This window comes from Salmo salar, chromosome ssa15 (genome assembly GCF_905237065.1).
Source record: "Salmo salar chromosome ssa15, Ssal_v3.1, whole genome shotgun sequence".
Lineage (NCBI taxonomy): Eukaryota > Metazoa > Chordata > Actinopteri > Salmoniformes > Salmonidae > Salmo > Salmo salar.
In genome coordinates, this window is record NC_059456.1 from 5,835,482 (window position 1) to 5,861,705 (window position 26,224).

At 44.6% G+C, this 26,224-nt stretch overlaps 1 protein-coding gene and 1 long non-coding RNA gene across 10 annotated transcripts in view; one reads left to right on the forward strand and one right to left on the reverse strand.

The window, feature by feature from the left end:
- The window catches only part of LOC106570910 (sodium-dependent phosphate transporter 2), a 99,741-nt gene extending 84,847 nt beyond the window's left edge, over positions 1 to 14,894 (forward strand). For 5 of the 7 annotated variants that reach the window (XM_045695389.1, XM_045695391.1, XM_045695390.1 and 2 more), the window contains 2 exons: positions 8,337 to 8,421; positions 12,059 to 14,894. In XM_045695389.1, the coding sequence (XP_045551345.1) occupies positions 8,337 to 8,421; positions 12,059 to 12,223 (250 nt within the window). In that variant the 3' untranslated portion in view covers positions 12,224 to 14,894. Of the gene's footprint in view, positions 1 to 8,336; positions 8,422 to 9,057; positions 9,143 to 12,058 lie in introns of all 7 variants that reach the window. The other 2 variants (XM_045695394.1, XM_045695395.1) reach the window with 2 other exon arrangements.
- Positions 14,331 to 15,683, reverse strand: LOC123727200 (uncharacterized). Of its 3 annotated transcripts, none has more exons than XR_006759118.1 (3): positions 15,567 to 15,683; positions 15,195 to 15,384; positions 14,331 to 15,140 (listed from the first exon to the last, which is right to left on the reverse strand). It is a non-coding gene; the product is annotated as an uncharacterized lncRNA (long non-coding RNA). The 3 variants fall into 3 exon arrangements; XR_006759119.1 differs by having other exon boundaries at positions 15,259 to 15,384; positions 15,439 to 15,575; XR_006759117.1 differs by having other exon boundaries at positions 15,439 to 15,575.
- Between the last annotated feature and the right edge of the window lie 10,541 nt (positions 15,684 to 26,224).

Consider the following 26,224-nt stretch of genomic DNA (forward strand, 5'->3'; position numbering starts at 1 on the left):
GAGTAAAACATTTAAACGTGTTAACCCTCGCAACGCTGCCGGCCCAGACGGCATCCCCAGCCACGTCCTCAGAGCATGCACAGACCAGCTGGCTGGTGCGTTTACGGACATATTCAATCAAGCCTTATCCCAGTCTGCTGTTCCCACATGCTTCAAGAGAGCCACCATTGTTCCTGTTCCCAAGAAAGCTAAGGTATCTGAGCTAAATGACTACCGCCCCGTAGCATTCACTTCCGTCATCATGAAGTGCATTGAGAGACTAGTCAAGGATCATATCACCTCCACCCTACCTGTCACCCTAGACCCACTCCAATTTGCTTACCACCCCAATAGGTCCACAGACGACGCAATCGCAATCACACTGCACACTGCCCTAACCCATCTGGACAAGAGGAATACCTATGTAAGAATGCTGTTCATCGACTACAGCTCAGCATTTAACACCATAGTACCCTCCAAACGTGTCATTAAGCTCGAGACCCTGGGTCTCGACCCCGCCCTGTGCAACTGGGTCATGGATTTCCTGACGGGCCGCCCCAGGTGGTGAGGGTAGGTAACAACATCTCCACCCCGCTGATCCTCAACACTGGGGCACCACAAGGGTGGGTTCTCAGCCCTCTCCTGTACTCCCTGTTCACCCAAGACTGCGTGGCCATGCACGCCTCCAACTCAATCATCAAGTTTGCAGACGACACTACAGTGGTAGGCTTGATTACCAACAACAACGAGACGGCCTACAGGGAGTAGGTGAGGGCACTCGAAGTTTGGTGTCAGGAAAATAAGCTCACACAATGTCAACAAAACAAAGGAGATGATCGTGGACTTCAGGAAACAGCAGAGGATAGGGTGGGAAGTTTTAAGTTCCTCTGCGTACACAATCACGGACAAACTGAAATGGTCCACACAGACAGTGTGGTGAAGAAGGCGCAGCAACGCCTCTTCAACCTCAGGAGGCTGAAGAAATTTGGCTTGTCACCAAAAATACTCACTAACTTTTACAGATGCACAATCGAGAGCATCCTGTATCACCGCCTGGTACAGAAACTGCTCCGCCCATAACCGTAAGGCTCTCCAGAGGGTAGTGAGGTCTGCACGACGCATCACCGGGGGCAAACTACCTGCCCTCCAGGACACCTACACCACCCGATGTCACAGGAAAGCCAAAAAGATCATCAAGGACAACAACCACCCGAGCCACTGCCTGTTCACCCCGCTATCATCCAGAAGATGAGGTCAGTACAGGTGCATCAAAGCTGGGACCGAGAGACTGAAAAACAGCTTCCATCTCAAGGCCATCAGACTGTTAAACAGCCATCACTAACATTGAGTGGCTGCTGCCTACATACTCACTCAACTCCAGCCACTTTTTAATAATGGAAAGATTGATGTAATAAATGTATCACTAGCCACTTTAAACAATGCCACTTCATATAATGTTTACATACCCTACATTACTCATCTCATATGTATATACTGTACTCTATACCATCTACTGCATCTTGTCTATGCCGTTCGGCCATCACTCATTTATATATTTGTAATGTACATATTCTTATTCATTCCTTTACACTTGTGTGTATAAGGTAGTTGTTGTGAAATTGTTAGGTTAGATTATTTGTTAGATATTACTGCACGGTCGGAACTAGAAGCACAAGCATTTCGCTACACTCGCATTAACATCTGCTAACCATGTATATGTGACAAATAACATTTTGATTTGAGGTCTGAGTACTTATGTAAATGTGATATTTCATTTTTTTTAAACCTTTTTTAGAAATTTGCCCAAAGAATTCTTCGTTTTTGCTTAGTTATTATGGGGTATTGTGTGTAGATTGAGGAACAACAATTTGAATCCATTTTAGAATAAGCCTGTAACGTAACAAAATGTCGAAAAAGTCAAGGGTCTGAAATATTTTCCGAATGCACAGTATATTGAAAGCAGGTGCTTCCACACAGGTGTGGTTCGTGTTATTATTTTGTCTAAAAGAAGAGATCACAGTAGTGCTGAGCGATTAGTGATTTTTGAGGACGGTTCGATTATTATTAAAAAAATAATCAGTGTATATTTGGATTATTTGGGTTGAATGCTGTACCACAGAATAAAACAATTAAGTCCCATGATGGTGGTCACCATTACGGCTTATCACTTAACCATCATTTATTTACTTTAATAAAATATTTAAATAGTCTATATTGCATTTGTTTTATTTAATGATATTTAATTTTATTTTATTTAATTTAACTTATTTAAAAAGTTTTTATGATTCAAGTCATCATATCTCTATAGAGCTGCTGTCTGACTAAATCACTATTTTAGTAGTTCTTTAAAGTAAATAAGGCATACTTTAATGACAGCTGAATACCAACCATCAATCACTTAGATCATGTATTTTCAGGTAGAGATAACTCGCCTAGCAACAGCTGCTCTCTGTCACCTCACAACCACACATTCTTCTGTCTCTTCCGTAGCAGGCGTAAAAGAAACACAGACCGGACAAGTAGATGTGCAATGGATTATGGTCGTCGTAGTTAGTTTAGCGCATAAAATGTGTGGTAATTATGTAGAATATTGGCCTGTGGGGAAACTCCCTACTACATCGCACAGTTCAGGCTGGATCTGATTTTTATCTCTAGACAAACAGAAAAAATATTAATAAATAAATGTAATTCAAATATTTTAACCGACGTCGGTCAATTTGTTTAAAAAAATAAATAATAAACCTTTTCGTTAATTGCTCAGCACTAGATCTCAGTGACTTTGAAAGAGGGGTCTCAAAGGAACATAGGGGGTTTAAAGGGTGTGTGTGTGTGTGTGTGTGTGTGTGTGTGTGTGTGTCAGTCATCAAATCTCAACCCAATTGAACACTTATGAGAGATTCTGGAGCGACATCAACAAATCACCAAACTATGGAATTTCTGGTGGAAGAATGGTGTCGCATCCCTCCAATAGAGTTCCAGACACCTGTGGAATCTGTGCCAAAACTCATTGAAGTTGTTGGGTTGGCGGTGGCCCAACGTCCTATTAACACACTTTATGTTGGGGTTTCCTTTATCTTGGCAGTTACCTGTATGTAGCCTATACGAAATCCCAGATATGTCAATGCATACACATAGTGGACCTGATGTTCCAGACTCATGCATATAGAGTGGAATGCACAAACAAACTCATAGGCTTCCTCTTTATACACTTTGTCTGACTGCCTGCCTGTCTGACTGCCACTCTGCCTGTCTGGCTGTCTGCCTGTCTGCCTGTCTGACTGCCTGTCTGCCTGTCTGCCTGATGAGTGCATGAACCCTTTGTCTTCTGAACTGAACCATTCAAACACCGCTGTAGAACCACTGCTAGAACTTTGTCCTCAACCCTTTTCTACTCTATTGTCCTGATCCTCACTAGAACCCCTCTACTCTAGAACCCTCTAGAATCTAGATCATGGATGGGCAACATTTGATGGGGGGGGGGTTTGGGGCCACAGAGGAAATGAAACTCATCACGATAGGCCGCAGTGGCTTGTGGGTCTGCGTACCCACATCCTATTTAATATGATAACTGAGGATCAATAGGCCCCGCCCTGGTTGGTAATTGGACCATGATTACTGCAAGTTTAGATAGCTGGCTGCTAGACTCATTTACCAATCTAAAACATTTTAGCTGACATGGACTGATTGAGTGACTGCTGATGCACAACCAAATGACCAAATTGCACCTCGTGTATTGTATTATTCTAACTTTCAACAGTAAGTTGAGACTGAGTTCCCTAGTCGGGGGGGAATTGGTCTGCGGGCCTACAAAAAGGGGGCGTTGCCCATCCCTGTTCTACATCCTCAATAGAACCCTACTGAGGGATTGATCCTAGTTCTGCTTCTTAGAACCTTGAGACTGGGGAATAGTGCATTCTTAGAACCCTACCTACATCACTAGAACGCTGCTTTTTAGAACCCTACCCACCTCACTAGAATGCTGCTTTTTAGAACCCTACCCACCTCACTAGAACGCTGCTTTTTAAAACCCTACCCACCTCACTAGAACGCTGCTTTTTAGAACCCTACCCACCTCACTAGAACGCTGCTTTTTAGAACCCTACCCACCTCACTAGAACGCTGCTTTTTAGAACCCTACCTACATCACTAGAACGCTGCTTTTTAGAACCCTACCCACATCACTAGAACGCTGCTTTTTAGAACCCTACCTACATCACTAGAACGCTGCTTTTTAGAACCCTACCCACATCACTAGAACGCTGCTTTTTAGAACCCTACCCACATCACTAGAATGCTGCTTTTTAGAACCCTACCCACCTCACTAGAACGCTGCTTTTTAGAACCCTACCCACCTCACTAGAACGCTGCTTTTTAAAACCCTACCCACCTCACTAGAACGCTACTTTTTAGAACCCTACCCACCTCACTAGAACGCTGCTTTTTAGAACCCTACCCACATCACTAGAACGCTGCTTCTTAGAACCCGACCCACCTCACTAGAACGCTGCTTTTTAGAACCCTACCTACATCACTAGAACGTTGCTTTTTAGAACCCTACCCACATCACTAGACCGCTGCTTCTTAGAACCCGACCCACCTCACTAGAACCTGCTTCAGGATTCTCTGTAGTCAACAGTAAACAAGTGTGTGTTTCTTCCTTGTCAACCCAGCAGGGCTCATGTTAACCTCACTTTGACCCACAGACAGACACATGGATCCATCTAGTAGAGTGAGGCCAAACTGATTCAACCCTTTGTGTTAATCCCTGAAAGAACAGAGAGCTCAGCAGCCTTAGTCCTCCATCTCTCTTTCTCTTCCTGTCTCGCTTGCTCCCTCGCCATCTCCCTTTCTTGCTCTCTGTCTCCTCGCTCGCTCTGTCTCCTCGCTCGCTCTGTCTCCTCGCTCGCTCTGTCTCCTCGCTCGCTCTGTCTCCTCGCTCGCTCTCTGTCTCCTCTCTCGCTCTCTGTCTCCTCTCTCGCTCTCTGTCTCCTCTCTCGCTCTCTGTCTCCTCGCTCGCTCTCTGTCTCCTCTCTCGCTCTCTGTCTCCTCTCTCGCTCTCTGTCTCCTCTCTCCCTCTCAGTCGCTCTCTCTGTCTCCTCTCAGTCGCTCTCTCTGTCTCCTCTCAGTCGCTCTCTCTGTCTCCTCTCAGTCGCTCTCTCTGTCTCCTCTCAGTCGCTCTCTCTGTCTCCTCAGTCGCTCTCTCTGTCTCCTCTGTCGCTCTCTCTGTCTCCTCTGTCGCTCTCTCTGTCTCCTCTCTGTCGCTCTCTCTGTCTCCTCTCTGTCGCTCTCTCTGTCTCCTCTCTGTCGCTCTCTCTGTCTCCTCTCAGTCGCTCTCTCTGTCTCCTCTCTCTCTCTCTCTCTCTCTCTCTCTCTCTCTCTCTCTCTTTCACCCCCCCCCCCATCTCTCTCTCTCTTCTCTTCTCCTCACTAATTAGTAGAGTATAGAATGTGCCCTGGTCCTCGCAGATCAAACAGGATGGGGTGGCCTGGCAAGAACATCACAGAGCTGCAGGAAGTGGGCCAATGGTGTTGCATTCTGGGAAAGGGAATACCGCAGTGGGAGTCTGGCCTCTAGTCCGCAGAGGGATGCCTGCCAGACTCTCTCTCTCTCTCTCTCTCTCTCCTTCTTTATCCCTCTCGATCACTACCCCCTCTCTTTTACTATCCCCTCTCGCTCGCTCTCTCTCTCCCTCTCTATCACTCTTATTTCTGTCTGCTTCTCTTCTCTTCACTTTTGCACAATGAGCTCATTCTCTCCCTCTCCCCCCCTCTCTCTCTCTCCCCCCCTCTAGCCATCTCTCTCCCGTCTCTAGCCATCTATCTCTCTCTCCCCCCTTTCTAGCCATCTCTCTTCCCTCTCTAGCCATCTCTCTCTCTCCATTTCTAGCCATCTCTCTTCCCTCTCTAGCCATCTCTCTCTCTTCCCTCTCTAGCAATCTCTCTCTCTTCCCTCTCTAGCCATCTCTCTCTCTCATGCTCCCTGCCTCTCTTGCTCTTTATTTCACTAGGCAAGTCAGTTAAGAACAAATTGTCTTTCACAAAGACTGCCTGTTCTCTGTTGCCCTCTTGCCATCTCTCCTTGTGTCCTTCCTTCCCCCTCTCCTTCCCTGTTCTCACACCCGTCTGCCTCCATCAGCCGCCAGCCTGTCTGCTGGGGATAAAGGACAATTAGCTGTGGTTCTCTGTCGGCTCTAAAGACTCTCCTTCCTCTAGTGGCCATTACCATGCATCTTCCTGTCTCCTCACTTTGGGAGGTGTGTGTGTGCGCTTTGATGTGTATTTTGGTGTGTGTGTGTGTGTGTGTTTGGCGTGTGTGTGTGTTTTGGTGTGTGTGTGTGTGTGAAAGCAGTGAATCAGGTGTTTGAGCCACTCAGTAGGCAGCACCTAGTGTGTCGTCTTCGCCCCCCCCCACAGACACACTTACGTGCTATATCCAGTCTATCAGGAACCCCCACCCTAAAATCCCCCCACTCATTTTACATTCTGTGCATGTCACATGACTCCCTGAAGGGGAAGTTGTAATCGTAAGACTCTTTAAAGGTTATATTATAGTCCTGCTTTTTGAGGTTGTTTCGGTTCGATTGTAAAAAATCAAATAAAATCCGTTTTCTATTTCGGTTTTGAATATCATCATTATTTACATTAAACGCATAATGAAATATAGCTTTATAATGGAAATTCCACAGCCAAAAATAGTCAACATTCAATTGCCAAAACATTGAAAATATTCCATTGTCTAAGTCAGGTCCACATTGGGTAGACATCAATAGAAAAACAGGACTATGAAATAAATGACTATGAAATAATATTTCAGTTGTGTGTATTACTTAGGTTTTATTTCATGACTTTATTAATGTTCATTCCTCAAAGTCATCATCTCTGCTCAGGCAGTATCAGCCAGCCAGATCATCTAGGTTATCTCTGTGCTCTCCTTAAAGTCATCATCTCTGCTCAGGAAGTATCAGCCAGCCAGCCAGACCATCTAAGGATATTTCTGTGCTCCCCATACTGTACTGTCTGTAGTCATGCTATTTAGCTAGGCTAGCCTGCCTAAGTATGCTGCAGAGCTGTCTGAGGAAATCATTCTTCTAGTTGTTCACAGTAGATAAGGAACACTTTCACAAACTGTCTCTGTCCCCCTCGTCGTTGTGTAGGTTTATCTCTCATGCAGTCTGTGTGTGTATCTATCCTAACGTAGCAGGCGTAAAAGTGTATCCATCCAGAGATCTGTATATAGTGAGGAGATGCTCATGTCTCCTCCCTAACAATGTCCTCATTGTCCTGAAGGCGGGAAGGCAGGCGACAAACGTAGGTCCAAAATAAACCCATAGAAACGCATAGAAACCCATAGGACAGATTTTGGTGAGAGTGAATGCTTCCTCTCAGATCCCTCTCTATCCGAGACTGAAAAACTAGTGCAATGGATTATGGTATTTGTAGTTAATTACCACGTTTCTGCGCTGAACTAGGTTGAATATTTGCTTAATGAAAATTACAACTCCCTTCAGCCCAGCGTCCCACGTAGTTCTTGACTTGATTTCTGTTGTGAATAATTTTATTTCCTTCTAGAGAAACCGCGCGTTGGGTTCACACAAAAAAACGGAACTAAATGAAATTCAAGTAATGGAATCGATGTCGGACAGTTTGTTGTTTAATGACCAAAGAAAAGCTGACATGTCAGTTAATCACTCAGCAATAGTTTCTGTCTGTCTGTCTTATGTGAAAGCCTGTCTGTCTGTCTGTCTTATATGATGACTGTCTCTCTGTCTTATGTGAGAGCCTGCCTGTCTTATATGATGTCTGTCTTATGTGAGAGCCTGTCTGTCTGTCTTATGTGAAAGCCTGTCTGCCTTATGTGAGAGCCTGTCTGTCTTATGTGAGAGCCTGTCTGTCTGTCTTATGTGAGAGCCTGTCTGTCTTATGTGAGAGCCTGTCTGTCTTATGTGAGAGCCTGTCTGTCTGTCTTATATGATGACTGTCTCTCTGTCTTATGTGAGAGCCTGCCTGTCTTATATGATGTCTGTCTTATGTGAGAGCCTGTCTGTCTGTCTTATGGTAAAGCCTGTCTGCCTTATGTGAGAGCCTGTCTGCCTTATGTGAGAGCCTGTCTGTCTTATATGATGCCTGTCTGTCTGTCTTATGTGAAAGCCTGTGCCTGTCTGTGAGAGCCTGTCTGTCTTATGTGAGAGCCTGTCTGTGTGTGAGTGAGGGAGATATGACTTCTGTGAAGGCGTGTGTGTGTGTGTGTGTGTGTGTGTGAGTGCCTGTGAAGGCCTCCTGTGTGTTTTTGATTTCTGTAAAAAGGCAGGACACTGACGGTTAAGGATGTCTCTCTACCCCCTCTCTCCTCTTCACAGTGGATTTACTATAGAGCTGGCTTCAGCTCTCACTGTTGTGTTTGCTTCCAATATCGGAATCCCTGTCAGTACCACACACTGCAAGGTACGACCCAGTCTGGTGGACCGCCTCCCAGCTACATCTCACCCTTACACTCACATGGCATGTTGGTGTGGTGTGTTTTTTATTTCTTTTATTTCACCTTTATTTAACCAGGTAGGCCAGTTGAGAACAAGTTGTCATTTACAACTGCGACCTGGCAGGTGTGTAGGTGTGGTGTGTTTGTTCCCACAGGTGTGCTGTTTGCTGAAAGCCTCAGGAGGCTGGGCTGCCTGCCTCGCTCCCGCAATCTTACAACTCCTCCTTGTCTCACTTCTCTTCTCTGTGTTTTTGTACCCCTCCATCTCTCTCTCTGTCTCTCTCTCTCTCTGTGTCTCTCTCTCTCTCTCTCTCTCTGTCTCTCTCTGTCTCTCTCTGTCTCTCTCTCTCTCTCTCTCTCTCTCTCTCTGTCTCTCTCTCTTTGTCTCTCTCTCGCTGTCTCTCTCTGTCTCTATCTCTCTCTGTGTCTCTCTCTCTCTCTCTGTCTCTCTCTCTCTCTTTCTCTCTCTCTCTCTCTCTGTGTCTCTCTCTCTGTGTCTCTCTCTCTCTCTCTCTGTGTCTCTGTCTCTCTGTGTCTCTCTCTCTCTCTGTGTCTCTCTCTCTCTCTCTCTGTGTCTCTCTCTCTCTATTCCATCTATTTAGTGGGTTTTGCGTTGAAGTAATGAGTGCTCTGTCAGTGCTTGTTGCTTCTAATGTGGGCATCCCAATAAGCTCCACCCACTGCAAGGTATTGGCGTGCTGGTTGGTTAGTGAATCTGTGTAGCTCCTCCCATCAGCTTCACTAGACTGAATCTGAGCCAATCACAACTCTGAGTTGCAGCTTTGACCCCTTGTGCACTTTTCCTCCGGCTGTGATTGGTTAAGGTCTGAGTGACCAATGAGATTACTTAATTCTTACCATCACACGCAACGCATAGCAGAAGTCGTGAATATCTATCCATAGTTAGCGTAGTTCACTTAGTTCACTCACCTACCTGATATTGACATGTTTTAAATCATCCCAAGGTGTCTGAAACAGTAGGGTGGTGCTCAGTGGGATCGTGTAAGTAATGACGTTACCTAATGCAACATTTTAGTGAAATCTTAGTTCCTGAATGAAATGAAATGCACCAGGCTAGCCTCAGGCAGACCAATCATAACACCACTCCTCTCATTTAATTAGCCACTCCAGTCTTGTGTTATTCAGTGGTGACTCAGGCTGTGTCCCAAATGGCACCCCCTATATAGTGCACTACATTTAACCGTGGGCCCCAGAAGGCTCTATGTAGGGAATAGGGTGCTATTTGGAACATATTGAGGAGAGGACTGAAAAGAATGTAGCTGCACACACTAGCCAGCAGATCCGACCCACTTCCTGACTGCCGCGCTAGGGTCAAACGGACTTCCTGACTGCCGCGCTAGGATCAAACGGACTTCCTGACTGCCGCGCTAGGGTCAAACGGACTCCCTGACTGCCGCGCTAGGGTCAAACGGACTTCCTTTGTAAATGGAGACGGCACGAGATATGGCTCAGGGAAAACGTACGTCAATCCAGGGATGAGAAATGCTTTGATCTCCAAATTGCCTCATTATCGCAAATGTTACTAGTGCAGCTGTAAGCAAGCGGGTTGCATCTGCTGGCTACTGTACACTCTAGAACTCTGAGTCAACTGCTTCATTGAGCAATATTTCAGCAACGGACTTGGTCAAGTCAGGCTTTTCCTTTAGGTACATTTGTCATCAGCTGGGGGAAAATGCTCAAGAAACAAAACTGTATTTTTCAATTGATTTAAAAATGCTAAATTCACTAAAATCAACCTGATGCTAAACCATTTCTCCTGATTTCTCTCCTCCACTTCCTTGGTAGCAGTAGGCCTAACTCTCTTTAACATGCTAATAGCTAGCTATGTCTGTCGTATGATTGTGATGTCCATATTGTCTCTGGTGGTTGGTTGATTTGTTAAGACCACTGACCAATTGATCAGAGGTTGCTCTCGTCTCAACTCACGATCAGGGTCATATTCATTAGGGAACACCGTAGGAAAAACATTTTGCAACGGAAATGGAAAACTAGCTTTTCTTATTGAACAAATCCAATAAGTATAATTTTAGTTGTTTTTCTGTTTGTATCCTAATGACTACGACCCTGGTGTCACCAAGGTGGCTTCTACCAAGACCTGTGTAGTGTGTGAGTACAGGAAAGAGTGCAGGTTAGGGGCGGACCATTCAGTTTGAACCCAGTTCAATAACGAGAAATTCCGTACTCCGTTATTAAACTAATACATCTCTGAGATGACGCCCTAACCCTGTAAAAACTGGCATGATGATGTGCAGTGACTAGTCCGCTGCTCAATTCGCTCAGCGTCATACAATATCCGCGTTCCAGACCGACTACACTGCAGTCGCCTGCCAGATCTCAACACCCGGATAGGTGTTTAACATATCAGCCAACCATATCATATGATATCACCATTCAATGCCTGACTGTGCAGCTGATGACATCATGCAACCATTGGTTAATGCTCGCAGTGCAGCTTCAAATGTCGTCTGTCTGGAACGTGGCCATTCTCTCACAACGTTGAGTTAGCTAGATTCCATCTAAGTTGCTCAGGGCCACACAGATTCTCTGGTTGCTTTTACACAGGCAGCCCAGTTCTGTTTATCAGATCAGATATTTTTTTTCAATAATTGGGAAAAGGATTGGAATTTGGCTGTGAAACATGGGCAGTCCCTCCTGACCCAGTCTAGATTTAGACTGCTGCACACACACACACACACAACAGATTTAGACTGCTGCACACACACACACAACAGATTTAGACTCCCGCTCTTTGCGTCACAGGGCTGCTACCTCGGGTTACACTGGTCGTATAACACCAATCCTCTCTGCTCTCAGTACCTCCCCATAGAGGGCTAAACACACACGCAAACACACACACACACACGCAGACACACACACTCTGTCCCGCCCTTCCGCCACACATATGGAGCATGCTTGGATGTGTCACTGTACATGTAAATCACATAACCCAGCACACTAATTCCACTGGGATGGTTGTGTTCTGAGTACAGACTACAAGTTGTTTTCATTGGTAGTTTGATCATTAAGTATTTCATGTAAATATGTGAGATCAGATATGTGATGTCGTGGAAGCCTGAACATTGCATAAGTATGCACTGAAGGGAACATGCACAATCACACACACACACATTCAGGTATTTATTGATTTTGGGTGGAATCTATTTTGGGTGGATTCCATTTTGGGTGGATTCCATTTTGGGTGGATTCTATTTAGGGGTGGTGAAATCAGACAGTAAAACGGGTAACTTCAGTCTTCAGCGGACTGATATGAAGAAACCTACAAATAGAAGTGTTGAAATCAAACTGTCACTGCTAACCTAGGAGATTTCACGTTAGTGGTCTGTCACCAACCAACACTGGTGCTTTTAGGCTCACAGCAGGCTTTTGTTCTATCCCTGCATTAACTAACCCACCTGACTCTCAGGTCAGGTCTTGAGCAGTTAGTTGTTCAGGGCTGCCCAGCCTTCTCCTGGACCAGGTTTGGTGGACCAGGACCACTGGCTGAAACTCATATAAATATATATCAATTTAACCCATTCTGTGCTGCGGTTAATTTTGTTCTCTCCCCCCCATGGTGACCAGGTGGGCTCGGTGGTTGCGGTTGGCTGGATCCGCTCCAAGAAGGCGGTTGATTGGCGGTTGTTCCGTAACATCTTCCTGGCGTGGTTTGTCACGGTGCCGGTGGCGGGGCTGTTCAGCGCCGCGGTCATGGCCCTGTTCGTCTACGGCATCCTCCCTTATGTCTGAGGAAGAGAGGAGAGAGGGAGAAAAGACGAGATGGAGGGAGAGGGAGAGGGGACGGTGAAGAGTGGTAAAGAAAGAGGAGATACAAAGAATGAGGCTAGTAGGAGATAAGAGATGGATGGAGTGGTTAATTAAACTGTGTCTAGAGGGGAGAAGAGGGTTAGATCACACGCTGCCTGGGTTCTAGTCCTGAAGAGGGTTAGATCACACGCTGCCTGGGTTCTAGTCCTGAAGAGGGTTAGATCACACGCTGCCTGGGTTCTAGTCCTGAAGAGGGTTTGATCACACGCTGCCTGGGTTCTAGTCCTGAAGAGGGTTAGATCACACGCTGCCTGGGTTCTAGTCCTGAAGAGGGTTAGATTACATGTTGCCTGGGTTCTAGTCCTGAAGAGGGTTAGATCACACGCTGCCTGGGTTCTAGTCCTGAAGAGGGTTAGATTACATGTTGCCTGGGTTCTAGTCCTGAAGAGGGTTAGATTACATGTTGCCTGGGTTCTGGTCAAGAGACTTGTTGACTTCTATGCTGAAGGAATCTTTATTTTTTTGTTTTATTTTTCTTTGCATAAAAAAAACTAATGTTCAATCTTATAAAACAACCTGCTGTACAGACGCATGTTACGGACAGACGACATGTTACGGACAGACGACGTTACGGACAGACGACATGTTACGGACAGACGACATGTTACAGACAGACGACGTGTTACGGACAGACGACGCGTTACGGACAGACGACGCATTACGGACAGACGGCGCGTTACGGACAGACGGCGCGTTACGGACAGACGGCGCGTTACGGACAGATATACGTTAAGACACTAGGATTCTACTGTTTTACAGGCAATAATATGAAAAGACAAATGCAGTCAACACAATGTTTCGGTCATCACTAGTTAACAGAGTTATAATTATATCTTACCTTTATATATATATATCTTTCATTGCGTTAATAGCGGCTGCCTGCAGTAGGAGACAACGGTGTAGTCGGTTCAGTAGCTATCCTTAATGCCCAAAAGAAAAATTGTACATATTGTAATATTGGATTATTTGAGTGCGATTTGTTGTACTGCAGCTTAGCTTTAAAACAAAAAGATGTGTGTTGTTCAACCAAACCACTCTGACCCTTCATAGCCTACCATTACCGTTACTGCCCTTACATGCTAGACAGGAAGGAAGTTACTGCCCTTACATGCTAGACAGGAAGGAAGGTCTTGTTGCCACGGCGACCATAAAACCCTCCCATGGTGCTGGGATTGCAATTTTTTTTTCTTCAGATATACACTACCAGTCAAAAGTTTGGACACACCTACTAATTCAAGGGTTTTTCTTTATTTTTACTATTTTCTACATTGTAGAATAATAGTGAAGACATCAAAACTATGAAATAACACATATGGAATCATGTAGTAACCAAAAAAAGTGTTAAATAAATCAAAGTATATTTTAGATTCTTCAAAGTAGCCACCCGTTGCCTAGTTGACAGCATTGCACATTCTACAATGTAGAAAATAGTAAAAATAAAGAAAAACCCTTGAATGAGTAGGCGTATCCAAACTTTTGACTGGTACTGTATACGGTATATATATATATTTTTGTATTTTATTAGGATCCCTACACGCTGTTGCTGAAGCATCAGCTACTCTTCCTGGGCTCCACATGAAACATGACATCATACAGAACATTCATTGACAAGAACAGATGTTACCATAGAAACCAGTTACCAGAAGATGGCCCAGTTGAACTGCGTTCTGTATGTTTTAAAGATGGATACCCTGTTTTTTTTTATGTGTTCTATAATGTCATTTGTACTGTAAACTATCATGGGGTTTTGTGTCTTTTTAGATTTGTATTTTGTCTTTTACGAATACTTTTTGTTTTCACTCTGGGTGAGGTATAAGAATACACCCAATATTCTGTCCGTTTCATTTATTATTTAACATTTTAACTGAGCACATGGGGGGGGGGGGGCGCTTTCTCATTTTGTTAGTTTCAGAATAATATTTTACCAAAGATCCTGAGGAAACCCTTTTATCAGTTTCAGTATTCTGAACCATCACTTCAAACAAATCAATTTGACTATTTGCAGCAATTTAACAAACAAACTGTTTCCTTTCTGTAGTGAACTGGATATTCTCTTGTGTTCCAAGTACAGTTTTAGAGGGGTGTGTGTGTGTGTGTTGGGTAGGACAGCTCAACAGGGTGAGTTATACCATGCCAAAGTAAGCTGCCGTACTTGCTGTCATAGCAACATGCCAATATCACACAGACACGTCAAAGTGTAGCAGCAGCCAAAATACTGAAATCAACACACACACACACACACCGCCTTTATAAGCCCCTATACCAGCTAGTCCACCTGTATTCAGACTACACACACACACACACCGCCTTTATAAGCCCCTATACCAGCTAGTCCACCTGTATTCAGACTACACACACACACACACTGCCTTTATAAGCCCCTATACCAGCTAGTCCACCTGTATTCAGACTACACACACACACACACCGCCTTTATAAGCCCCTATACCAGCTAGTCCACCTGTATTCAGACTACACACACACACACACTGCCTTTATAAGCCCCTATACCAGCTAGTCCACCTGTATTCAGACTACACACACACACACACACTGCCTTTATAAGCCCCTATACCAGCTAGTCCACCTGTATTCAGACTACACACACACACACACTGCCTTTATAAGCCCCTATACCAGCTAGTCCACCTGTATTCAGACTACACACACACACACACACTGCCTTTATAAGCCCCTATACCAGCTAGTCCACCTGTATTCAGACTACACACACACACACACACTGCCTTTATAAGCCCCTATACCAGCTAGTCCACCTGTATTCAGACTACACACACACACACACTGCCTTTATAAGCCCCTATACCAGCTAGTCCACCTGTATTCAGACTACACACACTGCCTTTATAAGCCCCTATACCAGCTAGTCCACCTGTATTCAGACTACACACACACACACACACTGCCTTTATAAGCCCCTATACCAGCTAGTCCACCTGTATTCAGACTACACACACACACACACACTGCCTTTATAAGCCCCTATACCAGCTAGTCCACCTGTATTCAGACTACACACACACACACACTGCCTTTATAAGCCCCTATACCAGCTAGTCCACCTGTATTCAGACTACACACACTGCCTTTATAAGCCCCTATACCAGCTAGTCCACCTGTATTCAGACTACACACACACACACACACTGCCTTTATAAGCCCCTATACCAGCTAGTCCACCTGTATTCAGACTACACACACACACACACACTGCCTTTATAAGCCCCTATACCAGCTAGTCCACCTGTATTCAGACTACACACACACACACACACCGCCCAGCAGTATGTTCAGGCCCACTGGTGCTGTCTGTTGTATATCCCAGCCCTCTGAGACAATACTGGAGGATGTATATACTGTTAGTATATGGATCAGGGTGACTGTCTGTTTGTTCAAGTGAAATAACCTAAACCAGCAGGAGTCCCCACCGTTTGTTTTTTTTCTTTCCAGGGGAAACAGAAGTTAGGTTATAAAATCCGGTGGCCAGTGTTCGAACTAGCTCAAAAGTGTAGTAATCACACACCATCTCTGTCTAGACTCTAGATTGACCCCCCCCCAGCCCATAGATGCTGGGTGTTTGGTCAGACGTCATGTCATTGTGAGAGAAAGGATCATGTCAGTGATGTCTCTCCCCCCCAAATGGTACCCTTGGTTCCCTATATAGTGCACTACCGTTGACCACTACCCCATAGGACTCAAGTGAAACGTAGTGTGTACTATGTAGGGAATAGGGTGCCATTTGGGGCATTTAGTCTTCCTCTGTTGTAGCTTCAGACCGTTGTTTTAAGGAATACCCAACAGAACAGGTTATGAGATTCAACCCCTCCCCTCTCCCTCCCCAGGTGTCTGGGTAGCCGTGTTGTTATTAGGGAGGTGGGGGATAGGAATGATATCAGTAATGTTATTAGGGGGGATATCAGTAGTGTAATTGGGGGGGATATCAGTAGTGTTATTGGGGGGATATCAGTAGTGTAATTGGGGGGGAGATATCAGTAGTGTAATTGGGGGGGAGATATCAGTAGTGTAATTGGGGGGGAGATATCAGTAGTGTTATTGGGGGAGATATCAGTAGTGTAATTGGGGGGGAGATATCAGTAGTGTAATTGGGGGGAGATATCAGTAGTGTAATTGGGGGGGAGATATCAGTAGTGTAATTGGGGGGGAGATATCAGTGGTGTAATTGGGGGGGAGATATCAGTGGTGTAATTGGGGGGGAGAGATATCAGTAGTGTAATTGGGGGGAGAGATATCAGTAGTGTAATTGGGGGGAGATATCAGTAGTGTAATTGGGGGGGAGAGATATCAGTAGTGTAATTGGGGGGGAGATATCAGTAGTGTAATTGGGGGGGAGATATCAGTAGTGTAATTGGGGGGGAGATATCAGTAGTGTATTTGGGGGGGAGATATCAGTAGTGTATTTGGGGGGGAGATATCAGTAGTGTAATTGGGGGGGAGAGATATCAGTAGTGTAATTGGGGGGGAGATATCAGTAGTGTAATTGGGGGGGGAGATATCAGTAGTGTAATTTGGGGGGGAGATATCAGTAGTGTATTTGGGGGGGAGATATCAGTAGTGTATTTGGGGGGGAGATATCAGTAGTGTAATTGGGGGGAGATATCAGTAGTGTAATTGGGGGGGAGATATCAGTAGTGTAATTGGGGGGAGATATCAGTAGTGTAATTGGGGGTGGAGGTATCAGTAGTGTAATTGGGGGGTGGAGGTATCAGTAGTGTAATTGGGGGGGAGATATCGGTAGTTTAATTGGGGGGAGATATCGGTAGTGTAATTGGGGGGGGTATCAGTGTTATTGGGGAGGATGGGGACTATATCAGTAGTGTTATTGGGGAGGGGGAGGATGGGAATGATATCAGTAGTGTTATTAGGGAGGGGGGGATAAGGACGATATCAGTAGTGTTATTAGGGGGGACGATATCAGTAGTGTTATTAGGGGGGATGATATCAGTAGTGTTATTAGGGAGGGGGAGGATGGGAACGATATCAGGGGCTAATATGGAGGGTTCAGGGCTAATATGGAGGTACCTGTAGCTCATAGAGTTGGATAGAGGGCACATACCAATGTCTGCCCATGCTAAAACAAACTTTGTGGCAAGTGAGCCCTCGATCCAACTCTACGGTTTATATCAAGGTTTTGGGAGTAGTTTTGATCATCACCAGAGTTTTTGACGGTCACCTGACTTGTAAATGAACAAACGAACCAACGAAGCCTGGCTTTGTTTTTCAAATTTGAACAAACCCCCAATGCAAATCATTTGTTATTTTATTTTGACATTTTCTTTCTTTGTGGTGTGTTTTTTTTTTCTTCTCATTTTTATCTCATGAACCAATCTATGCTTAAGTGGCCATTTGCCTTGTAAAGTTATGTTTTACTGTGTGATGGATACAGTAAGTTATAAGTACTGTGGAGTTTACATCGTAACCAAGATATTGTTGAGTAACTAAAAAAAAAAAATATATATATATATATATGACAAAAAAAAGCGTGTTGCCTAATGATGCCAATGAAAAGACTAAACTATTATTATTATTGTTAACCATGAATAATGTAAGACGAAATAACCTGAAGTGTCTAGACGAAAGTGCGTTGATGACGTCTCATTGTCCTCATGTTTTTCTTCTCTTGTAGAAGAGCTAGTTATCCTGAACCCTCTACACTGCTGTGTTAACACTACATGTATGGCTGCAAATTCAATAATGAAGAGAATAAATAGACACATTTCATCAAGACTATATATTTTTCTACCATCTCTGTTTTAACCCCCCGCCCCGAGTGAACCGCACCAGACGCTGTGAGGAGGGTGGTGGAACACGCTGGGAACCTGGCACAGGGTCACGAGACTGTGATGTCATCGCTTGTAACCAGGAAGTGGTCATTATGATGTCATGATTTCCTCCATTCCAACGTGATTGGCCACGTTCCGATGTAGCCCAGCGTGCTCTCTCTCCTTACGTTAGACTGTGTGTCGGTTGTCGATATAGATCAGACTTTTAAATTACCATTTTTATTTTGAATTTTAGATAAAAACACTTTGTAATTTTGTTTCCCTATACCGCTTTGATGAGCTGCCAGACTGGGTTACTTATTTATAGCAGGAAACAGAAAGCTTATATTAGACTTTTATCATCCATGTCTAGACAATGAGTTTAAAAGCAGGTCCTGAGACCAGTATCACTAAGGACAGAGCTAAGGCTAATAACTCTAAGGTCTGATTTCAAATCAGCTCTTAGAAAAAGAGGTCTGTGGACTGGTAACCTAACGTAGCAGGCGTAAAAAGACACCTGAGCGGAGTTCCCAGGTTGAAAATACTGTATCCCTCAAAACCCGGAAACATCCGCTTTGTCGACCTGGCGGAGAGTGGTGGACAGGCTTTATGCCCGAGGCGAGATGACTACCGTTCGCAGCTCATAGTCCTTGGACAAACAGTGAGTTATGGAGGCCCGTTCCTGCCAGCGTTTTGGCATTAATCTGTTTCCATAGATTGATCCCCTTTGGAACTCACCTGGTCATTATTATTTTTTTTTTAATGCATTCTCAGTCCTGATAGGCTGTTAGGGATGCACCGCTCAAGGTAGAGAGAGACTGCATTTTAACCAATATTAGCTACTGATCATCAATCAATCAAAAACAATAACCAATGACTGGGGTGGTTGCCAATGGGGAGAGTTTGACAGTTTGTTACCATGCCGATGCTTGGTAACAGACAGCCGAGCCCTCTGACGCGCTGCGGGAACATTCCGTGCAATAATAAATAAAGCAGAATCTTGTGGTGTGACGGCGCCACTGTCTCGCTCTGCAGAGGCACTGTTCTTCAGGGTGGATGGATGTAATGGCACTGTGTCCCCACACGGTGGCACTTTTGCTATAGCCTGGAATCACGTAACGTTTCAATATTGTAAGAAACAGAGCTGAATTCATTTTGGATTTCCAGGCTAGCGCTGCTGCTCCCGAGGAGGAAACGGTTCCAATTCCTCACTTTGTCCACTAGGAAGCGCTAGTTGTCTCTACTGTGGGTGCAGACAGTGTGTCCTCATTTTCTATCTAGTCTATTCTGTGGTAGAATGTGCTACTTACCTTAGCTGGCCTGCAGGTTCTCAAACTGCTCGGTGTTGTCTATATAGCGCTTCGCTGTTTAACCGTTTGATAACCGGTCCCACAAAGCCTGGGCTCCATCTAAGACTTAACAAAGTAAGCTCTTCTGATTTGCATAATAACTGTACTGTAATGTTTTATTTGTAAAAAAAAAAAGAAAATGAATAATTGTGAAATGAAAAAAATGGTCTGCATTTAACTAATTAAATTATGGGAATTAAAATTACAAAGAATACCAAATACAGTGTTGTGGGTGTGGTTATTTTGTGTTGTGGGTGTGGTCTCAGCTAAGAAGGGGTGGCCCCATGGGAAGAAGGGAGCCGCCAGGGAAGAAGGGAGCCGCCAGGGAAGAAGGGAGCCGCCAGGGAAGAAGGGAGCCGCCAGGGAAGAAGGGAGCCGCCAGGGAAGAAGGGAGCCGCCAGGGAAGAAGGGAGCCGCCAGGGAAGAAGGGAGCATGGCATAGCATTTTCAACCATTGTAAAAGGTAGACTCAGTGATACAGATATACACCGTGGGGCGATTTAAGACGGTACAAACCAAGAGGATAATCTCAACGTTTGTTGTCCACAGATAATGATAATGAGCAATTTTTTTGTGCAGATGCTTAGCGATTAAAAATGACCTGGTAATGAATGCAAACAATAGCCCAGGCCAATGAATGTACAATATAAGGAGGAAATACACTGAGTGTACAAAACATTAAGAACACCTTCCTAATATTGAGTTTTAACCCTCTTTTTTTCCCCTCAGAACAGCCTCAATTCATCGGGGGATGGACTCTACAGGGTGTCGAAAGCGTTCCACAGGGATGCTGGCCCATGTTGACTCCAATACTTCCTACAGTTGGCTGTCAAGTTGGCTGGATGTCCTTTGGGTAGTGGACCATTCTTGATGAACACACGGGAAACTGTTGAGCATGAAAAACTCAATGTTGCAGTTCTTGACACTCAATCCGGTGCACCTGGCACCTACTACCATAGCAGTATATCAGCCTCTTCTTGACAACATCTGAAAGGTGTTTTCAGTTGCGGGTGCTGGGGGGGGTTTAGAAAAATATATATTTAAACTCAACAAAAAAAGAAACATCCTCACTTTCAACTGTGTTCATTTCCAGCAAACTTAACATGTGTAAATATTTGTATGAACACAACAAGATTCAACAACTGAGACATAAACTGAACAAGTTCCACAGGCATGTGACTAACAGAAATGGAATAATGTGTCCCTGAACAAAGGGGGGGTCAAAATCAAAAGTAACAGTCAGTATCTTGTGTGGCCACCAGCTGCATTAAGTACTGCTGTGCATCTCCTTCTCATGGACTGCACCAGATTTGCCAGTTCTTGCTGTGAGATGTTACCCCACTCTTCCACCAAGGCACCTGCAAGCTCCCGGACATTTCTGGGGGGAATGGCCCCAGCCCTCACCCTCCGATCCCAGACGTGCTCAATGGGATTGAGATCTGGGCTCTTCGCTGGCCATGGCAGAACACTGACATTCCTGTCTTGCCATAAATCACGCACAGAACGAGCATTATGGCTGGTGGCATTGTCATGCTGGAGGGTCATGTCAGGATGAGCCTGCAGGAAGGGTACCACATGAGGGAGGAGGATGTCTTCCCTGTAACGCACAGCATTGAGATTTCCTGCAATGACAACAAGCTCAGTCCGAGGATGCTGTGACACACAGCCCCAGACCATGACGGACTCTCCACCTCCAAATCGATACCGCTCCAGAGTACAGGCCTCGGTGTAACGCTCATTCCTTCGACGATAAACACGAATCCAACCATCACCACTGGTGAGACAAAACCGCGACTCGTCAGTGAAGAGCACTTTTTGCCAGTCCTGTCTGGTCCAGCGACGTTGTTGTCTGGTGAGGACGTGCCTTACAACAGGTCTACAAGCCCTCAGTTCAGCCTCTCTCAGCCTATTGCGGACAGTCTGAGCATTGATGGAGGGATTGTGCGTTCCTGGTGTAACTCGGGCAGTTGTTGCCATCCTGTACCTGTCCCGCAGGTGTGATATTCGGATGTACCGATCCTGTGCAGGTGTTGTTACACGTGGTCTGCCACTGCGAGGACGATCAGCTGTCAGTCCTGTCTCCCTGTAGCGCTGTCTTAGGCGTCTCACAGTACGGACATTGCAATTTATTGCCCTGGCCACATCTGCAGTCCTCATGCCTCCTTGCAGCATGTCTAAGGCACGTTCACGCAGATCAGCAGTGACCCTGGGCATCTTTTTTTTGGTGTCTTTCAGAGTCAGTAGAAAGGCCTCTTTTAGTGTCCTACATTTTCATAACTGTGACCTTAATTGCCTACCGTCTGTAAGCTGTTAGTGTCATAATGACCGTTCCACAGGTGCATATTCATTAATTGTTTATGGTTCATTGAACAAGCATGGGAAACAGTGTTTGGATTTTTGCGAATTATCTTTGAAAGACAGGGTCCTGAAAAAAGGGCGTTTATTTTTTTTGTTGAGTTTATATAATGAATGCGTGCAAAAATTCCCTTTGCATGAATAATCACATTTCACATTTGCATAGTGGTGTACAGTTGAGCAGAGGCGTTTTTAGGATTTCTACACTGAGATTTTTTTTTTGTCTGGACATGTTTTCTCCTTTTAAGTACACATTTCATGCCATTCTACGTCATTTACATGACAGACATTAGAAGGATAGTTTTTTTTATACCACACAAATGACCGAAATGGCTACTACTCTAACAGTGACAAACCATTCAAAGTGCAATTCAAAGGCACTTAAATTTTTGCCTATTCCCCCTCTGAGTGACATACACAATCAATGTCTCAAGCCTTAAAAATCCTTCTTTAACCTGTCTCGTCCCCTTCATCTAGACTGATTGAAGTGGATTTAACAAGTGACATCAATAAGGGATCATAGCTTTCAACTGATCTGTCACACATACATACTACCATTCAAAAGCTTAGACACACATGATGTTGAAAAACAGGACAATGGGCTCCTGAGTGATACAGTGCCTTAGACCGCTGCATCTCAGTGCTAGAGGCATCCCTACAGACCCTGGTTTGATTCCAGGCTGTATCACAACCGGAAGTGATTGGGAGTCCCATAGGGCGGCGCACAATTGACCTAGCATCGTTACGGTTTGGCCGGGGTAGGCCGTCATTGTAAATAAGAATTTGTTCTTAGCTGACTTGCCTACTAGTTAAATAAAAAACAAAACAAAACAAATAATAGTCTCACTAAGCACAAACCAGATGGGATACGTATCACTGCAGAATGCTGTGGTAGCCATGCTAGGTTAAGTGTGCCTTGAATTCTAAATAAATCACTGACAGTGTCACCAGCAAAGCACCCCCACACCACCTCCTCCATGCTTCACGGTTGGAACCACACATGCAGAGATAATCCGTTCACCTACTCTGCGTCTCACAAAGACAGTTGTTGGAACCAAAAATCTCAAATTTGTACTCATCAGACCAACGGACAGTTTCCACTGGTCTAATGTCCATTGTTCGTGTTTCTTGGCCCAAGCAAGTCTCTCCTTATTGGTGTCCTTTAGTAGTGGTTTCTTTGCAGCAACCTTGAAGGCCTGTGGCGGTCATCATGAGAGCCAGTTTCATCAAAGCACTTGATGGTTTTTGAGACTGCACTTGAAGAAACGTTTGAAGTTCTTGAAATGTTCCGGATTGGCTGACCTTCATGTCTTAAAGTAATGATGGACTGTCGTTTTTCTTTGCTTATTTGAGCTGTTCTTGCCATAATATGGACTTGGTCTTTCACCAAATGGGTATATACTGTATATATGTGTGTAATAAATAAATAAATATATATATATATGCTTCTAAATAAACTGTCCAGTGGCAGTGACTCACCAAATGATGCAGATGAAGCCTATGCTACCGGTGATGGCTGATGTTCTCGTACCAATAGCCCATCTCAAGATATGCAACTTTGTAATATAGTGCTGTTCGGTCAAAAGTTGAGTACATTTTTTTGGGCTTATACAGACAGATTAGTCTTCTCTTTTCAGCAGTAGGCATTAGCTTTCCAAACTAAGTTTTTCTCGTGATTGTATTTGTGAAATTTGCTAAAGGTTAAACATCAGCCACAACCAACCATAGAAATATAATCCATAGATGGCTGTTCTCATTCATGCCCGGACTGACAGCCATTGCTAGTGTACCCATGAGTTTAAGAGTCAAATTGCCAGGGTCAGAGGTTATAAGACCCTTCTATGGATTATATATCTATGGCCACAATGCAACAAGCTGTTCTACAGTGCATTTGGTATTCAGGCCCCTTGACTTTTTCCACATTTTGTTACATTACAGCCTTATTCTAAAATGGATTACATTGTTTTGTCATTATGGGGTATTATGTGTAGAAAAAACAAAAACGGGTTGTAATAAATTGTTTATTTTTTTTCCTTTTTCTTTAAATGATATGACATTTACATAAGTATTCAGACCCTTTACTCAGTACTTTGTTGAAGCACCTTTAGCAGTGATTACAGCCTCAATTCTTCTTTGACATGATGCTACAAGCTTGGCACACCTGTATTTGGAGAGTTTTTCCCGTTCTATACAGATCCTCTCAAGCTCTGTCAGGTTGGATGGGGAGAATCGCTGCACAGCTATTTTCAGGTCTCTCCAGAGATGTTCGATCGGGTTCAAATCCAGGCTCTGGCTGGGCTACTCAAGGACATTCAGAGACTTGTTCTGAAGCCACTCCTGCGTTGTCTTGGCTGTGTGCTTAGGGTCGTTGTCCTGTTGGAAGGTGAACCTTCGCCCCAGTCTGAGGTCCTGAGTGCTCTGGAGCAGGTTTTCATCAAGGATCTCTCTGTACTTTGCTCTGTTGATATTCCCTCGATCCTGACTAGTGTCCCTGTCCCTTCCGCTGAAAAACATCCCCACAGTATGATGCTGCCACCACCATGCTTCACTGTAGGGATGGTGCCAGGTTTCCTCCAGGTGTGACGTTTGGCATTCAGGCAAAATAATTCCATCTTGGTTTCATCAGACCAGATAGTCTTTAGGTGCCTTTTGGCAACTCCAAGTGGGCTGCCATGTGCCTTTTACTGAGGAGTGGCTTCTGCTGGTCACTCTACCACAAAGGCCTGATTGGTGGAGTGCTGCAGAGATGGTTGTCCTTTTGGAAGGTTCTCCCATCTCCACAGAGGAGCTCTGGCAGAGTGACAATCGGGTTCTTGATCACCTCCCTGACCAAGGCCCTTCTCCCCCGATTGCTCAGTTTTGGCCGGGTTGCCAGCTCTAGGAAGAGTCTTGCTGGTTCCAAACTTCTTCCATTTAAGAATGAAAGAGGCCACTGTGTTCTTGGGGATTTTCAATGCTGCAGAAATTCCTTCGACCTCATGGGTTGGTTTTTGCTCTGACATGCACTGTCAACTGTGGGACCTTATATAGACAGGTGTGTGCCTTTCCAAATCATGTCCAATTTCAAGTCTCATAGCAAAGGGTCTGAATACTTATGTATTTCGTCGTTATGGGATAGTGTTTGTAGATTGATGAGGGGAAAAAATTATAATTTAATCAATTTTAGAATAAGACTCAATGTTACAAAAGGGGCCAGAATATATTCCGAATGCACTGTATATTTGGCGTAGGTGCTGCCCAAATTGCAGCCTTCCTGATTGTCAGTACTTGTGATCTTAATCCACAGCTATGTTTAATTTGTTCTCTCTGGTGTAGTTTTTCTGAACTATTTTATTATGTCTGTTCAGACCGGAGTAAATAATGTCGTTTTTTTTTGTTGTATGTTTCTATATTTTGTGGGTGCTTATCAGGGGGTGCTGCAGCATCTCTAGCACCCCTACTTCCTGCGGCTTTGTCCATCGCCGCTCTAGGTCACTTCATATCGCTGAACCTCAATGTAAATTCATTCATTGAAAGGCGAGGCCTATAGGCTAATCCAGAGGTTTTCAGACCTCTCTTCGGAGACGCCCCAGATGTTTCACCATTTTGTTGAACTACCTCGCCCGATTCACCTAATCAAGGGCTTGATAATAGATTGACAAGTTGAATCAGGTGTGCTAGCTGGGAAATAGTAAAAATACGTGGAACGTCTGAAGGTCCCCGAGGAGAGAAACCTTTAATCGTCTCTTTTATGAGATGCAGGTTACTTAATGCTCTCATGTTCATGAGGCACACATAATGCTTGTTATTTAAAAGGTTAACTTTGTCCCTCTGGGCCACCAGAGGTATGTTAGAACTGGGTCGTATTCATTAAGGCACACCATAGCAAGTTTAAGTAGCGCCTCCCTGTTTAGTGCCTAATGTCACAATAATCTGATGTTCCTGGCAACCACTTGTAATGTATTTCTGTTGAGTTCATTATGTGACCAGGCAAAATGTGTTCATGTTAATATATTTGATCTAATGCTGATGTCAAAAAGTGAAGGTTATGTTCTAGCAACAGGAGTCCTAGGATGGACACGCACGAACGCACACACACACACACACACACACACACACACACGCTGTGTTCTTTTTATTCTATTTTTCTGTCAGTTATTCAAGAGTAGTGTTTAGCATTTTCTGCTGAGTTAACGCTAGCCCTAAATCAAAGGAGGTCTTCATTAGTGTCCCTATGGTAACATCATGGAATGCTGGCACGGTCGCACCGTTGCAGAGCAACGAGAGCATCACAAATCACACAGGATATGTCTCAAATGGCACTCTATTCCCTTTTATATAGTGCACTCCTTTAGACCAGGGACCATAGGGGTCAAATAGTAGTGCATTATATAATGACTAGGGTGCTATTTGGGGCGCATCCACACTGAATAGAAGGG